Source organism: Oncorhynchus tshawytscha, linkage group LG33 (genome assembly GCF_018296145.1).
Source record: "Oncorhynchus tshawytscha isolate Ot180627B linkage group LG33, Otsh_v2.0, whole genome shotgun sequence".
In the NCBI taxonomy this organism is placed as follows: Eukaryota; Metazoa; Chordata; class Actinopteri; order Salmoniformes; family Salmonidae; genus Oncorhynchus; species Oncorhynchus tshawytscha.
The window spans coordinates 32,558,223-32,577,725 of NC_056461.1; the positions used below are offsets into that span (position 1 = coordinate 32,558,223).

Here is a 19,503-nt window from a genome sequence, read left to right on the forward strand (position 1 = left end):
AGTTGAGTATCTGGAGCATCAGGCTCAAAATGGCCAGAAACAGAACTTTCTTCTGAAACTCGTCAGTCTATTCTTGTTCTGAGAAATGAAGGCTATTCCATGTTTCCATCCACAATAATAATATACAACATTAACAATGTATACACTGTATTTCTGATCAATTTGATGTTATTTTAATAGACTTTTTTTTTTTTTTTGCATTTCTTTAAAAAAAAGGGCATTTATAAGTGATCCCAAAATTTTGAACGGTAGTGTATATATATTTTTCTACTTTTGTAAATCATTTTTTTATTTGTAAATTACAGCTGCCAATAAAACAAAATCAGAAGCTGCAACAATGTCCAAAATTATCTACAAGTAACACTGCTGGACTACAGATGAATCCATAGGTTAAGGGTGGAGGTGTTCCATTGGTCAATTTGGCTTTTAATTCTGCTAGTTTCCGCTTCCTGTTGGCCATGGAGGTTAATATCAAAGAAGCTCTGTGTTAATACGGGACTGGTTAATGTCGGTATTACATTTCTTCCCGTATTGCATGGATTTGAACTAGTTCAAGTTTTTCTGTTGGTATTTGGACGACTTGACTAGACGCTTACACCTGTGTTCATGTCTGGTTTCTAAAGTGGGAGGCGTCACCGCTATGATACCTGATAGCTAGGGTGAAATCTCATAGCTAACCTATTGCTAGCTAGCTTGTTATCTGTAAACAAAGCCGGCTAGCTACCGTTCATTTCAGTTGACAGACAACGCCCAGGTACACCTCAACATAAAACAGCTATTAGCTAAATTCTTAAGATTTTAGACAGTCAACCGCATTTGTGTAGCGAGTGTATTTTTTTTTAGGTTGCAGGCCTCGGTGGGAATAAGCTACCTAGCTAGCCATCGAATAGCTGTCATAATGGATAAACAGGAATCTGATCGATTGATAGAGAAAGCGAAGCTGTGCTTGCGGTCAGGGCGGAGAGAAAAAGCCCTTCAACTGTTGTATGAAGCCCAGAAAATATTCCCCAGCACCCGGGCCAGAGGTAAATGTGCCATAATGGCTGTCTTGTCAATGTTAGCCTTGCTTGCCAACTTGAATGTTAAAATAGAAAGTGCAACGTCTGTATCTTGTGAATTTGATAACATATGCTCCCATCGAATCAGTGAACATGTTAAGCGTATGTTATAGCTAAATGTCATCTGAATGATATTTACAGTATGGTCGGTTTATAACGCAGGTAATATCTTTCGATAACTTGTGTGTCTGGAAACGAAAAGTGGATTTACTAGCCTGTAAACCACACTCCAATGTATGACCTTACGTTAGTAATGTTTCTTTCATTACCTTATCGGTGTTATTGCTCAACCTGGTGGTGCAGCTGCAACCAGCCATACTGGTTACCGGTAGTTAGTGTAATTTTGGGTTAACTGTCTTAAGTAACTCATCTGAATATAAGAGGTGACTAGGTTAGGGAACACATGTTTCAGGTACATAATACTACTTTAATACAGCTGTTCAGAACCTTTTCCCCCAGAGCCCCCATTTTCACATTTGAAAAATGTCATGCAAATTTATATGAAGCATCAATTTAATTATACATATTCTTGTTTACATAAAGTTTTGGTCAACAGATTCACACATTGCATGAGATTACTTCCAAAGCAAAGTCCAATTTATTTTACACCACAACTTTAGAATTGTGTAGTTAGGCCCAAATGGAATCTGCTGGAATTTGTTTTACTTTCTACAGAGATTTCTGCAGAAAATCAGCAGAATTCTGGATAAAGTATTTTTTTAAACTCTGGTGTATGTTTATACATCATGCAGTTGAATGGGACACTTCATTTTATACAAATAAAGATAATCTGTTACATGTAAAACATTACACCCACTTTAACTTTTTATGTCAGTACAATCAGTGTAAACAGATAAGAATACATATAATATGTACAGTGTCATGAATTTAATGCTGTTTCTGCTAGAGTGAGTGAGAGAGAAATGTTCTGTGGGAAGTCAGCTCTTTTCTGCCTGGAGGATGTACGTATTTCAAATTAAAAACAATGAATGAATGTGGCTTATACAACTCAGACCGTAAACTTGAATTCAGTAACATATGTTTTTGTATGTAGGAACTAAGATTCAAGAATTTCATTGACAAAATAAGTCTTACACTGTAATACGCTGAACACTTACATCTGAACTTGAATCACTTGTTTGAAGAGTCAATCAGGCCGTTTGATAAACACAACCTAGAGAGGTGTAGACAGAAATGTAACAGGGCCAACATCGTTTCCTAAAGACTGTGACTTCAGAAAGTATTCACAGCCCTTTAATTTTTCCACATTTTGTTGTGTACAGCCTGAATAAGAAGAGAGTGAGATCCACTGCTCTCACCTCTCCGGCTTCAGTTTTGTCTATTGACATGCACCTGTGCCACTCCTCTTCAGACACCTCACTCAACGCAGCGATGATGTGCACAATATCCTTCCTCTCTTTCCTGTACCCTTCCACTTCTGCTGTGTGGAATGTATGAATAGAGTTAAGATAGAGGCACCCAAGCCTAGCTGTCACTGCCTGCAGCTTAATGGCACATTCTCTCATGGCAACTTTGAAGAACTCTGCACACCCATCTCTCTCTTGCTCTGGAAGTTCCTCCAGCTGTGTGGTGGTGCCACTCATCTGCCGCTGCCATACTCAGAGGTCCTGTAGCTTGTTGCTGATGGCTCTGTTTCTCTCATTTGTTAAGGACCACTAGCTCCAGACTGTGTCCAATGATGAACACAGCCTGGTCCTTCAGCGAGTATTATTGGTTCACCAGCAGCTCCTTCAGATCCTAGACACACTTGGCAGGTGTTTCAAAGGTGTCCAGTAACTCCGAGAGGACATCCATGTACTCTGCCAGCCACGCCACAGCACTGACCCACGAGCACCATCTGGTCTGTACTGCGTAGATTGGCATCACAGGAGTGAAGTCCTTTGCCAGCATGAATGCTCTGAGCTGCTTGGACACTGTTGTAACGTTAACTTTGTACAAAAACAAGGCCAGAAACTACACTTTTGGTCCACCAGTCACTGTGGCAGGTAGATTTCAAAAATCTACCTGACACTCAGATTTTTATTTTTTTTTACCAGCAAAAATATTTTTAGGGGACAAAAAAAAATGAGCGTGCTTTTATAATGGTTCTAAAATAATGTTACTAAGAAGGAAGGTGATATATTGCTTCATTTTATTTCATTTTTTTGTGACCACATAGCATATTGGGGGTGACAACAACTGAAAGCCCATTCATTTTCAATGAAGGAAAGCGAAGTGGGAGTGGGACCTTTGGGTGACGCGAGCATGGGCAAGGGACGTGAACAGGGCGAGACCAAAATTGGGGGAGATGAACTTTAAGCAAATCATTTGTGACATCGCGCCATGATTGACCAGTTAAAGCTCCGTCCAGTTTAGTTTCCAGCCCCTACTGGATTGGACTATTGATACCTAGCCAGCTTGCTAGCACCAACGTGAAGACGACGCAAGCGTGGCTATCTGAATTTACGCGTTAAAAGTATCTCTGCTTTGAGATTGAGCGAGCCTGACTAGTATAGGCATAGTCTTCTCTTTAACAGTTGAAACTCAAACATGTAAACAACCTAACTTATGAACAAAACAATGTAAATATCCAAGAAACAAAAGGACAAAGTCTCACTTCAGTAGACTTTCAAGTCAGTTAGACCAACTTTTATGCCTTTTATGACTTATTCCAAATGTTTTTGTTACAGCCTGAATAAAAAAAAATATATATAAAAAAATTCTCACCCATCTACACACAATACTCCATAATGACAGTAAAAACATGTTTTTAGAATTTTTTTTGAAAATGAAATACAGAAATATCTCATTTACAGTATTTTATGTATTCAAGTATTCACACCGGAGTCAATGCATGTTAGAATCAGCTTTGGCAGCAAGTACAGATGTGAATATTTCTGGTTATGTCCTTATAAGAGCTTTGCACACCTGGATTGTACAATATTTGCATGTTATTTTTGTTTTAATCTTCAAGGTCTTGTGAAATTGGTGGTTGATCTTTGCTAGACAGCCATTTTCAAGTCTTGCCAATGATTTTTCAAGCTGATTTAAGTCAACTGTAACTAGGCCACCCAAGAACATTCAATGTTGTGTCTTGGTAAGCAACTACAGTGTATATTTGGCCTTGTGTTTTAGGTTATTAACCTGCTGAAAGGTGAATTTGTCTTCCAGTGTCAATTGGAAAACAGACTGAACCAGGTTTTCCTCTAGGATTATTTTTGCCTGTGCTTAGCTCTATTTTGTTTATCTGAAAGTCCTTGCTGATGACAAGCATACCCATAACATGATGCAGCCACCACAATGCTTGAAAATATGAAGTGGTACTTGTTGACGTGTTGGATTTGCCCCAAATATAATGCTTTGTATTCAGGACGTAACTTTATTTCTTTGACACATTTTTTGCAGTTTTACTTTAGTACATTATTGCAAACTGGATACATGTTTTGGGAATATTTTTTAAAATTTTGTACAGGCTTCCTTTTAACTCTGTAGGTTAGTGTTGTGGAATAACTACAATGTTGTTGATTTATCCTCAATGTTCTCCTGTCACAGCCATTAAACTCTCTAATTGATTTAAAATCACCTTTGGCCTGATGGTGAAATCCCTGAGTGGTTTCCTTCCTCTCCGGCAACTGAGTTAGGAAGGACGACTATCTTTAGTGACTGGGTGTATTGATATACCATCAAGTGTAATGAATAATTTCACCATGCTCAAAGGAACATTATGTCTGGTTTTTGTTTTGTATTTGTTTTTTTTTACCCATCTACCAATAGGTGCCCATCTTTGCAAGTCATTGGAAAATCTCTCTGCTCTTTGGTTGAATCTGTGTTTGAAATTCACTGCTTGACTGAGGAACCTTACAATTAGCTGTATGTATGGGGTACAGAGAGATGAGGTAGTCATTCAAAAATCATGTTAAACACTTATTGCACACTGAGTGTATGCAATAACATTTAACTAATTTGTAAACATTTACAAAAACAATCCTCTTATGGGGTTTTGTCTTACATCCTGAATTTAAAATTGATTCAATTGAGATTGTGTCACTGGCCTAAACACAAATGTGGAAGAAGTCGATGTGTAAATCACTTCTAAAGGCACTTGGTACTTGACTATTTTTATTCACAAATGCAACCACTGAATCCCTGACCACCCGCCAACGTGGCTTGTGAAATATATGTAGATGCTAAAATCTACCTGCATTTGGCACGTTCATTTTAAGGCATGTCCAAAAAGGTAAAGTCTGCCATTATGGGTCTCTCACCCACTGGCTGAAGTAGAATGTTTAGGACACACCTCCCACAGGTGTCGGTGGTCTCTTCCAAGATCACGTAGCGATCCTTGCCCTTCACGCAATCTTTGATGTAGTGCAGGTAAAGCTCAGGTAGGTATACTGGATTTTGTTATGTTACAGCCTTATTCTAAAATTGATTAAATGTTTTTCCCTCAATCTACACATAATGACAAAGCGAAAACAGGTTTAGACATTTTTGCAAATGTATGACAAATAAAAATCTACCCTATTTACATAAGTTTTCAGAACCTTTGCTATGAGACTCGAAATTGAGCTCATTGCAAAATTGAGCTCTTTCCAAAAGCAATATACATTCAACACACACAAATGGCGAGATCCCAACAGCCCCACACACCACACAAAAGGACACCCCATCATTTATTTGCTTTTTTCCCCCATATTGTTCTGGTCATTATTTCCTCCATGCTAACCCTGACCCTATTTAGGTCAGTGATTTAAATACTGGCTAGGAAAGCTAGCAATATTCACCACTGTTGCCTTTGATCAATGTGCCACAAATCTGTACATAGCGCACACTCCCTCACACACGCGGGCAGAACCCAACACACTCACACCACAGCTAGACATCTTTTACAAAGACGTGAGTAGCACTCCCCTCACACACGCGGGCAGAACCCGATAACCCCCCCCCCACACACACACACACACACACCAAAGTTCACACACATCACAGCTAGACAACTTTTACCTCCGAAATAGCTTCCTAGCTTAGTGCAAGCTAGCTATCTAACGTAGCTCGCTAGCCTGCAAAGTTTACCTCAGTTTGCAACCGGTGAAGATAGCTTATGCAACATGTGTTGGCTACTCTGTTAACCTAATTTACTTATTTTGATAGTAGGGTATTTACATCAATACTTGTTAGCTCGCCTTTCGAGTCTGGTGTTGATTGGATCTCAGGTGCTCCACCGTCGTTTTGCTTTTTTATGTGGTTGATAGTTTTGGCACGCTTTACAAAGTAAGATTCCCTTGTCCTCGTAAACACAATTTGTGAACTCTCTTAATTAAGCCTTGTTCACATTGGCAGTTTTTAATTTATTGAAATCCATTTTTTTTTGCATATCTGATTTAGAATTTGTTTTCCTGAAGTCTCAACAGCCAAAAAGCACATAGAAGCAGATATTTCAAGTCACCTTCGTAGGCGGTTTGAAAGCAGATAAAAATCTGCAAGTCCCGCCTCTCCCACCTCATTGGTTTTTAGGAGCATATACTCACGTGTCATCTCATTGTTTTTTGGAGCATATACCCACGTGGGTGATTGAAAGATGAACTGAGGTCTACACTCCAGTCGGTAATGGTAATGCACCTTAAGTTTGGTTGCCAACCACCATATAAAGTCCAAAGAAGAAGCCTGAAGTAGGAGAGAAAATGTATAGTAATCTGTGGATTAATTGTCGGAGTATAGGACCTTGTGCATTTCAGGTAAAATAACAACCCAATGTTTATATCCCAGGACAAATTAACTAGCAACACCAAGCTAGCTAGCTAAATTGGCATACATGTGTAATGCTTTTCTACCTGTCCCCAAATGAATATGGTTTGTTCAGAGTTCGTTTTGATATTTCAACCTGCGTGTCCTGATCATGTCTGGTGTAGTAGGATAAAAATCAACATTCGCGTGATGCGATCTGGTCAGCATGTTAGTCACGTCTTACACTCGCATTTTACTGCTTGTTTCTAGCCTAAAGTATTGTGGATTTATGTGTCGTCTTTAGATCGGTATAAACAATCGCAAATTGTTTTGTGTTTTTTACTCTTTTAAATCAAGGAAGATTCCGTGCCACACCAAAAGTTAGTCTTAGCCAGCCTCAGCCTTGATTTCTCATCTATTGATATTTACCCACTTGCCTGATCTCTCTGTCTTCCGTCAGTGCTGATTGATGCCATAGTGAGGAATGGGAGCTCGGCTGCTCCAGAGGAGCCCCACATACCCCCACCACGTGGCTTCCGATCAAATGAAGAGGACGGGGATGGAGAGGAGGCACGCAGAGGAGCCAGTGAGGAGAAGCAGACCTACACAGAGGATCAGCGTCAGGGTGTTTTCAGGTACCTGCCCCTTAGTATTAAATCACACTCACACTGTCTTTACCTGAGTTTTTCTATATTTTATTTAGTGATAGGCCATCATTCAGTTTGAACACTCCGAGACCACAGCTACATTTTGTCAAGATATCCACCCAGTAAAAGTGCACCTGCACATTGTACACATTAATGTTGTGATGTCAGATTTCAAAAGATTCTTTGTTTTGTTTGATCCGTGCAGGATAAAGAAATGCAAGGACTTCTATGAGATCCTGGGCGTTCCTAAAGACGCTAGTGATGAAGATCTGAAGAAGGCATACAGGAAGCTGGCACTGAAGTTCCACCCTGATAAGAATTGTGCCCCGGGAGCAACAGATGCATTTAAAGGTAAAGGGATGCCTCTTACTGCTGTGTTTCCCTCTCCTGATCCAGGACTTATCGGTATCAGATCTTCCTCCTCCTCTGGTCACATTAGATGATCATCTGAGCATTTCTCATGTGCTCCTAAAATTATAAATAAATATGGCCACTGTAAGAAGATGGCGCTGCAGTGGATAGCTGCAATCTTACGGGCTCCTGACCAATTCTGCTATTTTGTGTTGTTTTTTTTTGTACATAATGTCTTGCCATTTCCTATGACCAAAAGCAGCTTCTGGACTTCAGAACAGCGATCACTAACATTGATTTGGATGATAGAGGTATCACAGATTACGAAGGGAAACCCAGCCCCGAGCTGCCCAGCGACGCAAGCCTTCCAGACGTGCTAATTACCGTTTTATGCTAGCTTCAAGGCAAACAACACTGAACTATGCATGAGCGCACCAGCTGTTCCGGCGACTGTATGATCTCGCTTTTTGTAGCCGATGTGAGTAAGAACATTAAACAGGTCTGGCCTTGCGAATGTTAACAAAATACCAGGACACTTACTCGGAGCATGTGCTGACCACCTGGCAAGTGTCTTCACTGACATTTTACATTCTTTAAAAAACATTTGTCATTTAGGAGACACTCTTATCCAGAGCAATTTACAGGAGCAATTAGGGTTAAGTGCCTCGCTCAAAGGCACATTGACAGATTTGTCACCAGACGGCTTGGATGTTCAAACCAGCAACCTTTCGGTTACTGGCCCATCGCTCTTAATTGCTAGGCTACCTCCTGTCCTTTATTCTTAACCAATCCTTGACCCAGTCTGTAATACCAACTTGTTTCAAGCAGACAACCATAGTCCCTGTGCCCAAGAATGCCAAAGTTATTTAGGCAGGTTACCATCGCCCTGCAGAACTCACATGTATAGCAATGAACTGCTTTGAAAGGCATCTCATGGCTCACATCAATACCATCATCCCAGACACCCTGGACCCACTCCAATTTGCATAAAGCCCAAACAGATCCACAGATGACTCAATCTCTATTGCACTCCACGCTACCCTTTCCCACTTGGACAAAAGGAACACCTACGTGAGAATGCTGTTCACTGACTACAGCTCAGCATTCAACACCATAGTGCCCTCCAAGCTCAACACCAAGCTCAGGACGGAACACCTCCCTCTGCAACTGGATCCTGGACTTCCTGACGGGCCTACCCCAGGCGGTGAGGGTAGGCAACAATACATCCGCCACGCTGACCATCAACAAGGGGCCCCTTGGGAGGTGTGCTCAATCCCCCTCTTCCTGTTCACCCATGACTGCGTAACCATGCACGACTCCCAACACCAAGTTTACTGACAACACAACGGTGGTAGGACTGATCACTGACAACAATTAGGCAGCCTATAGGGAAGAGGTTGGCGATGTAGCAGTGTGGTGCCAGGACAACAACCTCTTCCTCAACGTCAGCAAGACAAAGGTGCTGATCATGGACTACAGGAAACGGAGGGGCGAGCACACATCCATCCACATCGATGGGGCTATAGTGGAGCGAATCGAGAGAGCTTCAAGTTTCTTTTTGTCCACATCACTAAGGAATTAACATGGTCCACACACACCTACACAGTTGTGAAGAGGGCACGACAGCACCTTTTCCCCCTCAGGAGGCTGTAGAGATTTGGCATGGGCCCATGGGTCAGAGGAAGGCCCAAATAAATCGTCAGACACCAGCCACCCAAACCATAGACTGTTCTATCTGCTACCGCGTGGAAAGCGGTACCGATGCAACAAGTTTGGAAGCATGACCCTGAACAGCTTCTACCCCCAAGCCATAAGAGTGCTAAACAAGACTGAATTAATAGCTAATCAAATGGCTACCCGGACGAAATGCATTGACCCTTTTTAGCACCTACCCACTTACACTGACGCCCCAACACACACATACAGTTGAACTCAGAAGTTTACGTACACCTTAGCCAAATACATTTAAACTCAGTTCACAATTCCTGACATTTAATTCTAGTAAAAAATCCCTGTTTTAGGTCAGTTAGGATCACCACTTTATTTTAAGAATGTGAAATGTCAGAATAGTAGTAGAGTGATTTATTTCAGCTTTTATTTCTTTCATCACATTCCCAGTAGGTCAGAAGTTTACATACTCCATTCGTATTTGGTAGCATTGCCTTTAAATTGTTTAACTTGGGTCAAACGTTTCGGGTAATCTTCCACAAGCTTCCCACATTAAGTTGGGTGAATTTTGGCCCATTCCTCCTGACAGAGCTAGTGTAACTGAGTCAGGTTTGTTGGCCTCCTTGCTCGCACATGCTTTTTCAGTTCTGCCCACACATTTTCTATAGGATTGAGGTCAGGGCTTTGATGGCCACTCCAATACCTTGACTTTGTTGTCCTTAAGCCATTTTAACACAACTTTGGAAATATGCTTGGGGTCATTGTTCATTTGGAAGACCCATTTGTGACCAAGCTTTAACTAAAAGTAGATCCACTGTAGATTATTTCACATTGAAATTCACAGTAGCAGGTGGTTTAGAAACCATCACACCTGCTCCATACTGCTCCATGATGTCTTGAGATGTTGCTTCAATATATCCACATAATTTTCCTCCCTCATGATGCCATCTATTTTGTGAAGTGCACCAGTCCCTCCTGCAGCAAAGCACCCCCACACCATGATGCTGCCACCCCCATGCTTCACTGTTGGGATGGTGTTCTTCGGCTTGCAAGCCTCCCATTTTTCCTCCATGGTCATGATGGCCAAACAGTTCTATTTTTGTTTCATCAGACCAGAGGACATTTCTCCAAAAAGTACAATCTTTGTCCCCATGTGCAGTTGCAAACCGTAGTCTGGCTTTGTTATGGCGGTTTTGGAGCAGTGGCTTCTTCCTTGCTGAGCGGCCTTTCAGGTTATGTCGATAGAGGACTCGTTTTACTGTGGATATAGATACTTTTATTCCTGTTTCCTCCAGCATCTTCACAAGGTCCTTTGCTGCTTTTCTGGGATTGATTTGCACTTTACGCACCAAAGTACGTTCATCTCTAGGAGACAGAACGCGTCTCCTTCCTGAGCGGTATGACGGCTTCCTGGTCCCATGGTGTTTATACCTGCGTACTATTGTTTGTACAGATGAACGTGGTACCTTCAGGCATTTGGAAATTGCTCCCAAGGATGAACCAGACTTGTGGAGGTCAACTATTTTTTTCTGGGGTTTTGGCTGATTTATTTTTCCCATGATGTCAAGTAAAGAGGCACTGAGTTTGAAGGTAGGCCTTGAAATACATCCACAGGTACACCTCCAATTAGGCTATTAGAAGCTTCTAAAGCCATGACATAATTTTATGGAATTTTCCAAGCTGTTCAAAGGCACAATCATCTTAGTGTATGTAAACTTCTGACCCACTGGACTTGTGATACAGTGAATTATAAGTGAAATAATTTGTCTGTTAACAATTGCTGGAAAATTGACTTGTGTCATGCACAAAGTAGATGTCCTAACCGACTTGCCAAAACTATAGTTTGTTAACAAGAAATTTGTCAAGTGGTTGGAAAACGAGTTTTAATGACTCCAATCTAAGTGTATGTAAACTTCCGACTTCAACTGTATGTGCGCACGCAAGCATACTGACGCTACACACACACACTTTGTTACACCATATATAGGCTGTTGCTACTGTCTATCTATCATGTTGCCTTAGCTATTTACATATCTCAACTACCTCGTACCTCTACACATCAAGTCGCTACTGGTACGCCCTGTATTTCGTCATGTTATTTTTACACTGTATATGTGTTCCTCATGTCACTATTTACATTTTGTATTACATTTTTATCTTTAACTCTTCATTGTTGGAAAAGAACCCGTAAGAAAGTCTTTCTGTTAGTCTACACCTGTTGTTTACCAAGCATTCAACAAACAAAATTAGATTTGATTTGTATTTTTGTGGAACTGCCGGTGCAGATAATTAGACTTGCCCCTCCCTTCTCATGCTGTTATGGCTCTGTACATCAGACGGCACCAAATCGTAGGCCTGATCAGTATTTTTTTTCTTTACAGCCATAGGCAATGCGTATGCGGTGCTCAGCAACGCTGAGAAGCGTCATCAGTATGACCAGTATGGAGAACAGGCTCCGTCTGAGAGCACCGCCCACGCGCGCCACGGACACTACCGCAACTTCAACAGCGACTTTGAGGCCGACATCTCCCCTGAGGAACTCTTCAACATCTTCTTTGGAGGAAGGTTTCCCACAGGTCAGTTTGTGTGTGTGTGTTTCTGAAAGAGATAGTTGGTGTGTGCGTTTAATCTCTGTTACTTGAATTTTGGATTTGAGTGACTCATTGTCAGTTGTTGCTAAGTAGTTCAGAGCATGTAAATCATGTCTGTTCTCCTCCCTTAGGCAACATCCATGTGTACACCAACCGAGGAGCCACCTACTCTGACTTCTATCAGCCTCGTCGGCGACGAGCATATGAGAGGCGCGAGGAGGAGGTGGGGGAGAACCGCAGTCAGGTCAGTCAGTGCCCACATGAGAGATCTCAGAGAAAATCCCACCAGTTCAACTCATAGATGTTCTGTGGCTGTGTGATTAACCAACAGAACTACAGCTGATTTCCTATGGGTGTACCGTTTAACCAACAGAACTATAGCTGATTTCCTATGGGTGTACCGTTTAACCAACAGAACTATAGCTGATTTCCTATGGGTTTACAGTTTAACCAACAGAACTATAGCTGATTTCCTATGGGTTTACAGTTTAACCAACAGAACTACAGCTGATTTCCTATGGGTTTACAGTTTAACCAACAGAACTACAGCTGATGTGTTTATGGGTTTACAATTGATGCTGGACCTTGATTTGAAAGAACTCCACTCCCTGAGGTTGGGTGGGGGGTTTTTAGATTTGATCCTGTTTGTCATTGGATACCATCTCCCACTGAGGTGCTGCAATAGGCAGTTAAATGGAGAACCTTATGCTGTTCCAAGAGGATCAGTTACAGTGGGGGTTGAAGGTTGACCAGTGAAACAGACCAGCTGTGAAAATAAGAGTAGAAGCTTTCACCATGCCTAGACCAGATTGTTGCAGTAAGCAAACGAGTCCTTGAAACGTTTCTGTACATTGATTAAATGTTTTTCCAGTTATGTGATTTGTTTATGAACTACTTCTGGTTCTGCCTTTCCTCAGCAGAACACCTTCACAGCCTTCCTGCAGCTTCTTCCTGTTCTGGTGCTGATCCTCATATCTGTTGTGACCCAACTGATGGCCACCAACCCTCCTTACGGTCTCTTTTACAAACCGTGAGTCCACTGTAACATCAACCAAGCTTCTTGATGATAAGTTTGTCTCTCAAATAGACTCCATATGAACCTATTTCACAGACTGGTAGCATGGTAACTGTCAAATGCTGGGTGCCGAGTGCATGAGGACCCCGAAGAGGGTGATGTGTAATGGGTACCCTTTGTAAACATTTAGTGAGACTGACTATGTCAAGGTGGAGTTGCAATTCAACGGCTCAGGCACGAGACGTATGTGGCAGGGCCTACAGGAAATCACGGACTACAAAAAGAACCAGCCACGTCACGGACACTGACGTCACGCTTCCAGACAAACTAAACACCTTAGCACGCTTGGAGGATAATATAGTACCACCGTCGCTGCCCGCTAACAAGGCCTGCACCCCTCTCCTTCTATGTGGCTGACGTTAGTAAAATATTTCAACGTGTTAACCCTCACAAAGCTGCAGGCCCAGACGGCATCCGTAGCCGCGTCCTCAGAGCATGCGCAGGGTAGTGTGTTTACGGACATATTTAATCGCTCCCTATCCCAGTCTGTTGTCCCCACATGCTTCAGGAAGGCTACCATTGTTCCTGTACCCAAGAAGGCAAAGATGACTGAACTAAATGACTATCACCCCGTAGCACTCACTTCTGTCATCATGAAGTGCTTTGAGAGACTAGTCAAGGATCATATCACCTCCACCTTACCGGCCACCCTAGACCCACTTCAGTTTGCATACCACCCCAACAGGTCCACAGACGACGCAATCGCCATCACACTGGAAGTCTCAAGCTATTGCTCGCCTGAGCTACTGTGGTCTACAGCTTATCATGAGATACTCTATCTACCTAGAGAGTTTTCATATGTATTTTTCGTATTGGTTTACATACCACCACAGACTGAGGCTGGCACTAAGACAGCATTGAATGAGCTGTTTTAGGCAAACAAGAAAACACTCACCCAGTGGTGGTGCTCCTACTTTAATGCAGGGAAACATAAATCCGTTTTACCAAATTTCTATCAGCATATTAAATGTGCAACCAGAGGGGGAAAAATCTCTAGACCACCTTTACTCCACACACAGAGATGCATACAAAGCTCTCTCTCGCCCTCTATTTGGCAAATCTGACCATAATTCTATCCTCCTGATTCCTGCTTATGAGCAAAAATTAAAGCAGGAAGTACCAGTGACTAGATCAATAAAAAAGTGGTCAGATGAAGCAGATGCTAAACTACAGGACTGTTTTTCTAGCACAGACTGGAATATGTTCCGGGATTCCTCCGATGGCAGTGAGGAGGACACCACATCAGTCATTGGCTTCATCAATAAGTGCATCGATGACGTCGTCCCCCACAGTGACCGTACGTACATACCCCAACCAGAAGCAATGGATTACAGGCAACATCTGCACTGAGCTAAAGGCTAGAGCTGCCGCTTTCAAGGAGTGGGACTCTAACCCGGAAGCTTATATGAAATCCCACTATGCCCTCCGATGAACCAAAGCGTCAATACAGGACTAAGATTTAATTGTACTACGCCGGCTCTGATACTCGTCGGATGTCGCAGGGCTTGCAAACCATTAGACTACGAAGGGAAGCACAGCCGAAAGCTGCCCAGTGACACGAGTCTACCAGACTTCTATGCTCGCTTCGAGGCAAACAGCCCCAACGGATCCACAGATGATGCAATCTCGATTGCACTCCACACTGCACTATTCCATTTGGACAAAAGCAATACCTATGTAAGAATGCTTTTCATTGACTACAGCTTAGCATTCAACACCATAGTACCTACCCTCCAAGCTCATCATCAAGCTAGAGGCCCTGGGTCTCTACCCTGCCCTGTGCAATTGGGTCCTGGACTTTCTGACGGGCCGCTCCCAGTTGGTGAAGGTAGGAAACAACATCTCCACATCGCTGACCCTCAACACTGGGGCCCCACAAGGGTGCGTGCTCAGCCCCTTCCTGTACTCCCTGTTCACCCACGACTGCGTGGCCATGCACGCCTCCAACTCAATCACCAAGTTTGCAGACGACACAGTAGTGGGCTTGATTACCAACAACAACGAGACTGCCTACAGGGAGGAGGTGAGGGCACTCGGAGTGTGGTGTCAGGAAAACGACCTCTCACTCAACGTCAACAAAACAAATGAGATCGTCGGCTTCAGGAAACAGCAGAGGGAGCACCCCCCTATCCACATTGACGGGACAGCAGTGGAGAAGGTGGAAAGCTGAAATGGTCCACCCACACAGATAGTATGGTCAAGAAGGCTCAAATTTGGCTTGTCACACAAAACCCTGACAAACTTTTACAGATGCACAATCGAGAGCATCCTGTCAGGCTGTATTACAGCCCCGGTACGGCAACTGCACCCCCTTCAACCACAACGCTGTCCAGATGGTGGTGCGGTCTGCACAATGCATCACCAGGGCCTCACTCTGCACAATGTGTACGGGGCCTCACTCTGGTTTTGTAACTTTTCTGTTTATACATTTTTCATAAGGCAAGCTACCTGCCCTCACATGACACCTACAGCACCCGATGTCACAGGAAGGCCAAAAAGATAATCAAAGACAACAACCACCTGAGCCACTGCCTGTTCACACCGCTACCATCCAGAAGGCGAGGTCAGTACAGGTGCATCAAAGCTGGGACCAAGAGACTGAAGAACAGCTTATATCTCAAGGCCATCAGACTGCTAAACAGCAATCATTAACTCAGAGAGGCTGCTGGCTACATTGAGACCCAATCACTGGCCACTTTAATAAATGGATCACTAGTCACTTTATACAATGTACTCTAAATAATGCCACTTTAATAATGTTTACATATCTTACATTACTCATATCACGTCTGTGTGTACTGTATTTTATACCATCTATTGCACCTTGCCTATGCCACTCTGCCATGGCTCATCCATACTTACATGTACATATTCACCCCTTTTAGATTTGTGTCTATTAGGAGGTTTTTGGGGAATTGTTAGATAACTTGTTAGATATTACTGCACTGTTGGAGCTAGAAGCACAAGCATTTCGCTACACTCGCATTAATATCTGCTAAACATATGTATGTGACAAATAACATTTGATTTAATGTTTATTTCAGGGCCATGGGCCTGGTGGTATCCCGGGAGACCCAGAACATGGGTGTTCCCTACTACGTGGACAAGGGCTTCCAGAAGGAGTACCGTGGGGAGTCCCTGGAGGAGCTGGAGAAGACCATAGAGAGTGACTACATCGAACACCTGCAGAGCAGCTGCTGGAAGGAGAAACAACAGAGTAAGTCCAGCTGCATTCAGGTTCTGGCAGCTTGGCTCTGTCCCTATTGACAGCCACCTGAGATGTGTTGACTGAGAGAGCCACACATGGTTTATTCATGTTGTAGAGTATGAATGTATCCATATATGAGCTGATGTTTTTCTCATTCCTCAGAGTCGGATTTGGCGAATCTTGCACAACTGTACCGTGATGACAGACTGAAGGCGAAGGCTGAGTCTCTGAAGCTGGACAACTGTGACAAGCTGTACCGCTTTGTGGGCCGACAGAGAGGAGAATGAGGGGCTTAGACAGGAGGGAGGCATCTCTTTCCACCTGGGAATTCTACACTTTACTAATTTAATATGGTTTATTTATTTTATTTATTAAATCGGGTCACTTTTGTGAAGAACATCTCTTCTCTGGATAGAGCACAGTGGTAGCCAAAGCCCTTTGATCTGAAACATTGTGCCTTCTCTCCTCTCGGATGGAAGAAAGTGGAGGTGCATGTACTATGAGTTGCCCACCTTGGCTCTGTGGATAACAACATAAAGCCCAGTCTGGCTGGCTCTGGGATTGTTTTATTGATGTACAGGAGGAGCCTTGTTAATGCTTCCTTACATTAAGGAATATAGGCTTGCATACAACATTTGAGAAAATGGTTGTCTGTTCACACCTACACTTTGTTAGTCACCTGTTTGAAACATGTTTAGCATTGCTGCAGGGTTACTCATTTATTTCCATGTTTGTTTCTGTGGCGTGAGTTTAATTCAGTATATTGTGTAGGTCTTGGAAAGAACATAGCTAGAGCAATGAGTCACTTTAATTGTAAAGAACATTTTAAATTGTGAAGAAAAAATGCAAGGACCTGAGAACCACTAACTTCTAGAATAGGTTTTCAGAGACTGAGGCAAACTAGAGCTTCTATTTGAAAAGACAGATCTATATGGTCTTAAACTGTGAAGAAAATGTAGACTTATCATGCCTGTTAGAGAAAGTAAGGCCTGAGCTATATACTATATCTCTACAACATTAGATTCACTTACACTCTAACTGCAGATTTCTGTTTTATGTGAAATGCATTGCTATTTTATTTTACTGTGCTCTAAGCCAAACGGCGTTGCCATAGTTGTACTTGTCCATTATTTGGTCCTTCTGGTTCATTCTTAAGCACTTCTTGATGTCATTTTATTTGGAACCTGCTGTCCTAGTCTCTATTCCCCAATGCATGCAGCCCCATGTTCTGCCATCTTTTAAAACAAAATGTATCCATGTCCTTGTTGCACATCAGGTGCTCAGTCAAAAGCTGCTGCAGTACAACCCTTAAAGGACATAGAGAAATCCACTCATCCTGCCCATTCATTTAATCAACTGTTACTTTACTAAGAGCTTTCAAACATTTCTCCAAATGAACGTTTGTTCAGTAATCTTTTAATGCTTGACCTTCCTTTAGTCCGATCATAAATCCAGCAGACGAAGGGTTAACAGCCACACCAGTGGCAGACAGACAGGATGCGGTTTGGGGCAGTAATGGATTACAGATTAGACCTGATGCTAACTAGAGACCCAGTTGTCTCTTGGCTGAACTCTGGTGTTGAGTTGTGCTGTCAGAGCAGGTTTTCAAGCTGGTTTATTAAAAAGTTAAACAATCCCTTGGTGTCTATGGGTTGCTTTTGCCTAGTATGTCTACAGAGTATTGATCCAGATGGCTATACTCTCACCCTACTGGTGTTACACGCCAGCTCAGGCAGAGTTTCAGCCTGATTGCGCTGTCGACAATGCAAATTGTTCGATTGAGCTGACATATGCGGCGTTTACCGTGATTGTGGTCTCCGCGAACATTGTCGACAACGCACAGTCATATTAAATCCCAGCCTTAGTCCTTGTTGGATTTCTTTTGAAGCTATAAACCTTAATTGAAACGATAACAAAGCGGTCGTCCTGCCTCTGTTTGGGGTGAAAAATGGAGGGATGGGCCTGGAGAAATGTGACCACTCACATCCATAGACTGAGCTATGGATTGACTAACCAACCATGAGACATTTGTTCGAACAGTGTTTTCAGCCTACACAGTTTTTTATTTAACCTTTATTTAACCAAGAAGGGCTCATTGAGATTTGAAATCTCTTTTTCAAGGGCGTCCTGGCCAAGACGGGTAGCACCAAATCATTACAAAAATTACAAGAAAAACTACAGGTAAATCTCGTAAAAACCATAGAATTCACAAGAGTATAACAAAATCAAAAATGGCAAATGAAAAACATTGACAGGTCAGGGAATCGGTCTCAAGATCATTCATCAGTGATATAAAAATACCAATCGGGACAAGTTCCTCCAGTTGAAAAGTATTTTGCAAGGCGTTCCAAGACGATGGCGCAGAGTACTTAAAAGCCCTTTTACCAAATTCAGTTCGGACATTTGGAAGAGTTAGCGGGATAAAGTCCAGCGAAAGAAGAGAGTACCCACTACATTTCTGAACAATACAAATGCCCAAATAAAAAGGTAGTAAAGCCCAAATGGCTTTGTAAATAAAAGTATACCAGTGCCTGAGCCTACAAGTGACTAGAGAAGGCCAGCCAACACTGGTATACAAAGTGCAGTGGTGCGTAAGGGTTTTGCAGTTTAAATAAATCTCAAAGTGCCATGGTAAAGAGTGTCAATTGATCTCAAACACTGAGCGGAAGCATTCATATATAAAATATCCCCATAGTCTAGTAAAGGCAAAAATGTAGCTGATACTAGCCTCCTTCTGGCTTCAAATGAAAAACAGGCCTTATTCCTAAAATAAAATCCCAATTTCAGCTTCAATGGTTTTGTAAGTTATTGAATATGCAATTTAAAAGAGAGGCCGTCATCAATTAAAATTCCAAGATATTTATATGAGGTTACAACCTCAATCTCCTTGCCCTGACAGGTAGTAATAGGTGAAAGGTTCAGAGGTTTATTTCTTGCTTTAGAAAACACCATTAGTTTAGTTTTGTCAGTATTGAGGATAAGCTTCAATTGACACAAGGTATGTTGAACAGTATAAAAAGCAGTTTGCAAATTCTGGAAAGCTTTTGTAAGAGACGAGGCACAACAGTAAATAACAGTATCATCAGCATAAAAATGAAGTTGCGCATTTTGAAATTTTTGTCTAAATAATTTATATAAATAGTGAATAAGAGAGGACCAAGTACAGAGCCTTGGGGCACAC

The 19,503-nt window shown here is 42.3% G+C and overlaps 1 protein-coding gene across 3 annotated transcripts; it reads left to right on the forward strand.

The window, feature by feature from the left end:
* Positions 1–429: 429 nt before the first annotated feature.
* Positions 430–17,958, forward strand: LOC112231186 (dnaJ homolog subfamily C member 18). 3 transcript variants are annotated; one of them, XM_024397797.2, is made up of 9 exons: positions 430–754; positions 844–1,025; positions 7,243–7,417; positions 7,635–7,780; positions 11,830–12,024; positions 12,171–12,283; positions 12,957–13,069; positions 16,159–16,331; positions 16,485–17,958. In XM_024397797.2, exons 2-9 carry the CDS (start codon positions 899–901, stop codon positions 16,607–16,609), a joined length of 1,167 nt encoding a protein of 388 aa, XP_024253565.1. In that variant the 5' UTR covers positions 430–754; positions 844–898; the 3' UTR covers positions 16,610–17,958. The 3 variants fall into 3 exon arrangements, with proteins under 3 accessions (XP_024253565.1, XP_024253564.1, XP_024253566.1); XM_024397796.2 differs by having other exon boundaries at positions 430–1,025; XM_024397798.2 differs by having other exon boundaries at positions 430–1,025; positions 12,960–13,069.
* Positions 17,959–19,503: the final 1,545 nt, after the last annotated feature.